Source organism: Salvia hispanica, chromosome 4, assembly GCF_029641045.1.
Source record: "Salvia hispanica isolate PSC_SH4W2 chromosome 4, Shi_PSC_v1, whole genome shotgun sequence".
NCBI classification, from domain to species: Eukaryota; Viridiplantae; Streptophyta; class Magnoliopsida; order Lamiales; family Lamiaceae; genus Salvia; species Salvia hispanica.
In genome coordinates, this window is record NC_142695.1 from 25,649,518 (window position 1) to 25,653,980 (window position 4,463).

The 4,463-nt window shown below is 48.2% G+C and overlaps 1 protein-coding gene across 1 annotated transcript; it reads right to left on the reverse strand.

The window, feature by feature from the left end:
- Nucleotides 1-345: 345 nt before the first annotated feature.
- LOC148927541 (uncharacterized) lies at nucleotides 346-1,498 on the reverse strand. Its single transcript, XM_089056635.1, has 2 exons — nucleotides 1,100-1,498; nucleotides 346-357 (listed from the first exon to the last, which is right to left on the reverse strand). Exons 1-2 carry the CDS (start codon nucleotides 1,496-1,498, stop codon nucleotides 346-348), a joined length of 411 nt encoding a protein of 136 aa, XP_088912761.1.
- Between the last annotated feature and the right edge of the window lie 2,965 nt (nucleotides 1,499-4,463).

Consider the following 4,463-nt stretch of genomic DNA (forward strand, 5'->3'; position numbering starts at 1 on the left):
GCGGTCCAGGTAACTCCTCGGGAAAAACATCGGGAAAATCTCGTACGACAGCAACGTCTTCAAGCCTTGCTTCCTCTTTCTCTTCTCCGTGGAGATAGACAAGGTAGGCCGGGCGTCCTTTCCTTAACATGGCGGTGGCTTGTAACGCAGAGACTACAGCGATTCGTCGGTTCATTGAGATTCCGTGGTACACGGCGGGTTCCATACCCGGGGTTTGTAGGGTTATTAGCCTCTCTTTACAACGGATCGTTGCAAAGTTCGCAGTTAACCAATCCATTCCTAGGATCACGTCAACGTCTCTCATCGTCATAACTCGCAGGTCGTGAGCAACTAACTGAAGTTCTCCTAGTACGATTTCTACGTTCAAGCAAAAACGAGAGATCTCAACCAGTACTCCTACTGGTGAGGACACCATCATCCTATGTTCAGACTTCCTAGTAGGTAAGCTTAAGGTATGCACACACAACTCAGAGATGAACGAATGAGATGCGCCCGTGTCAAACAAAACAACAATAGGGGTATCAAGGATTTCGCCTATACCTGCTAGGTTTCCACTCTCGGGCTTTCCTTGCTCGGTCTTGGGCTGCTTCTGCTCTATAGCGTACGCTCTAGCCGGGGCTGGAAGTCTTGGGCGGACAGGCTGCTGCAGCCGCAGTTGCTGATTCGGGTTTGCTCCCGAGCTCGTAGGTGGCGCTCTCGGCTGCTGACGTAAACCCTGATGGTTCTGCCTTGGTCCGTTTCCCTTGCTCGGACACTCCCTCGAGAAGTGCCCGTTTCCTCCACAGTTAAAGCATCTATTCGAGTTCGGTCCTCTACACTGCCCGAAATGGTACTTGGCGCAAACGTTACACTGAGGTGGTCTGGCACGGGGGTCGCTCCTTGGATTGAACGAAGTCTGTCCTCCTCCGTTGGGGCGGTATCGCTTATTGTCATGGTGGATCCTACTCTCCTCCCATCTCCTCTTGTCATGGTTAGGACGCGGCGGGGGAAATGTCATTGCGGTGTTCCCCGCACTCTTCTCCTTTGGCATTGCTGCCTCTATATCCAGTGCGAGGGCTAGCGCCTCGGCGTACGTAAGGGTTCCGCGGACTGCCAATGCCATCCTAATCTCGTGCCTAAGGCCCTCACGAAACTTATCAGCCAGCTTCTCATCGGTATCGGTCTGTTCCGGCGCATAGCGGGTCATGTCACAAAGTGCACGGTCATACTCGGTTACAGACAGACGTCCTTGGGTGAGGTTGTGAAACTCGGCTGCTTTCGCCTTGCGGTAGCTCTTGGGTACGTACTTATCGTAAACTTCTGTCTTGAACTCCTCCCAAGTCATCCCGTCTATGCGATCCTGGGACATGGTTTTTAACTTAGTATCCCACCAGAAATCAGCAGATCCGGTCAGCTGATGCGTCACACAGATCATCTTCTCCGCTTCGTTGCACACCAACGTCTTGAAAATGCGTTCCAAGGCACGTATCCAAGTTTCGGCTTTCGCAGGTTCGCCCATTCCGTCGAAGGTAGGAGGCTTTTGGTCAAGGAAAAGCTTCACGACTTCCCTATCTACTCGTGGAGGTGGTGGTGGTGGTGACGGCGGTCTTGGTTGCGTCACGCTTTGTTCTTCCGAAGCATGGGAAGATGGTTCCTCGTTCCTCACGTTGCGTCTAGGCGGCATTCTGATTTATCACACTCGAACGGTTAGCGCACTCACTTAACATTTCAAGGTAGCGATAGGGTACTTTGAAAGAAAGATTTTAAACTCATTCACAAGCAGGGTCCAAAGAAAGACCACACAATAGCAGTTGTTAGGAAAACAGAGAACATAATAAGGTTGCACCATAAGGTGGAAAACACTCGGAAGATAATAGAAAGAGCAAGTATATTCATGCAATAAGGATAAAAAGATCGAAGACGGCTTCATTGCCATGTAATAGAATGAAAGGTGCGGATTCCCCATAAAATTTCAAAATGATCCCAAAAGGTCTTGGTACAAAGAATGGATAAGAGCGATTCAATCGCGGAAGGAAAATAACAACATAAAAAGAAGTTCTTAGAAATTCAAAACGTGGGGAAAAGAAAACAAAGTCGCTATTCGAGCACTAGCCACTTCTGGCCTCGTCCTCTTCGTGTTCTCCTGACTCTCCGACACTCTCGGCGCTCGAACTCTCTCCTCTCTCGAACGATCCCATCTCTTAGTCCTTCTTCTTGTTGCTTAGGGGCGAAGGAATCGAGGTAAGCATCTCTTCGGCCTCTCTTATGATCCTTCGAGGGGCCGAAACGTGCATCCTAAGGGTCCTTCTACGGGGAACGCGAGCAACGTGCGGTTCCTCGTCATCGCGATACTTCATCTGGCGTGCTGCTCCTGGCGAGTACCTTTGCGTTGGCGGATGGAGTGGTGGTCCGTCAACGGCGGCAGACATGGCCGGAAGTAAGACTCCTATTAGGCCGACGAAGTCTCCTCGAGGCGTGTACTTGGGCGGGCTAAACCAAGTGTAGGATACTGAGGCTTGAGCGGTCCACTCGCTCCAAGGGGAAGGCAGTATATGGATAAGTCGCATGATTCCCTCGTGATGGGTAGTCCCGTACGCGTAGGCGTCAAGCCAATGACCATAGAAGTCGGTGACGAAGTTCAGAAGGAACTGCTCTCCGTCCCATTCTAGCTCTCTATAGCGCTCCACCGGAAAGTTCATATTCTTAGCGTAACGGCGACGCATAAGGGCGTGATAGGGTTGGACCATCTACAAAAGGGGAAAAGGAACAAGTCAGCACCATCACAAAGGTGGAAAAGAATAGATAGTGCGTGATCTCAAATGGTGCTGCGAAAGTGTATAAGAGTCAAAAGATGGTGTTTCAAAATGTCGCGTGCAAGGTTCTTGTTCCTAAGACGACTATTCGTGCGTTCTCTATTCGCGTTTCGTCGAAGAAGAAGAAGGTGATAAGAAGAGGCGGCAGAAGACAACCAACCGGAATCCACTGAAGAGGAACCAAAGGAACCACCTGCACAGACCCCTGCACCAAGGAGGAGCAGGAGGAATGTCTGATCGACCCCCCCCCCCCCCAAACTGACCAGTTAGTTTTCTTTTATAGGTAGAATTATGTGTATTTAATGTGAGGAGTTTATATGTGTATATAGCATGTTTTGTAATATTCTGTTCTGTTTTGTTAATTCTATGTATATATCTGAAACTCTCCCACTTAGCCTATTGCATAGCCTAAGTGTGAGAAGTTTTTAGATATAGTTTGCGTTTGTTATAAGTGTGTGTCTGTCATACTAGCCATTCCCAATTTTCACTTCACAGCCCGTATCTGGGGCAGACACTTGTGAAGAGAGAGGGGGGAGCAAATGACCAGTATGACATGTATATATGTGTTATTTGAGTCAGTGCATATTAGTGTTTTTAGGGTTTGTTTAGGTCTAGGAATTATGTGTTTTTTTTATGAATGGGCTTAAAACTCAACTGCCTCGAACTAACGGTGAGGGGAATTGAGGGAGATAAGGCATGCTGGAAAACAGAAACCACCCTTTCCAGTAACCCCTAGTCAATATAGATGATGCAAGTATGAAGGAAAAATCCATCTCTTAGGTCAAACACGAAAGCCCTCTTAAAAGGTGAGTTAGAAGCCCAAAGTGGAATTGCTTTCCACTAAACACTGAAAAAAAAAGAGGCTACCACATGATGTCTAGGGCAAGGTGACCGCGTGTAGCAAACCTTGAAGGCAGTAGGAAACCCCCCCATGAAAAAAAAAACCCTACCCTTAGAACCCCATTTTCTAACCTGATCTATATCCCGAAATAACCCATCAACCACTAGAACTGTGTGTGTGCAAGGCATATGGCAAGGAGCCAACTGCGCAGGAGGACATACAAAAGAAATGGGCTGAAGAAAAGAAAAGCGAAGAAAGAAGGAGAAAATCGACCTGGAAGAAAATCCAGATCAAAAAATATAAGAAGGTATAAGGATGGCGAAGCCACAGAAAAGAAGGTCGAAGAAAATGGTCGCAGATACTTGACCGCAAAAAGAAAAAGGAGAAAGAAGGAATAAGGGCGGCGAAGCCACAAGCAAGCTACTGGCCAGTTGGAAGCCAATGTCAGAAATTGTCCAGCCGAAGAAGAAGCCCTAGCCAGAAGCCCTAAATGCACACAGTTCTCCCACATCGAAATAAGTAGTTAGTTTTTTGAACCTTAGAGCCTTAGGAACAACCACCCCAAACATTACAAACCAATAGCCCCGTTACAAGCCTTAAAGACCGTCAGGAGCTGCACGTGAGATCTGAGTCCGAAGCATTTGTGGTTCAGCATTTGAGGAATGAGTGACTGAGTGAACCCAGTGTTTGGCCTAGGATTGGGTGATCATGACAAGCGGATATACTGACTGGGGAGGAAAAGGGGGGGGGGACGGAAGTTCAAGGCTGCCTCAGGCCGGATTGCACCTGATCTCAAGGGGAGGGATGGTTGAAAATATAGCCTGTTCTAT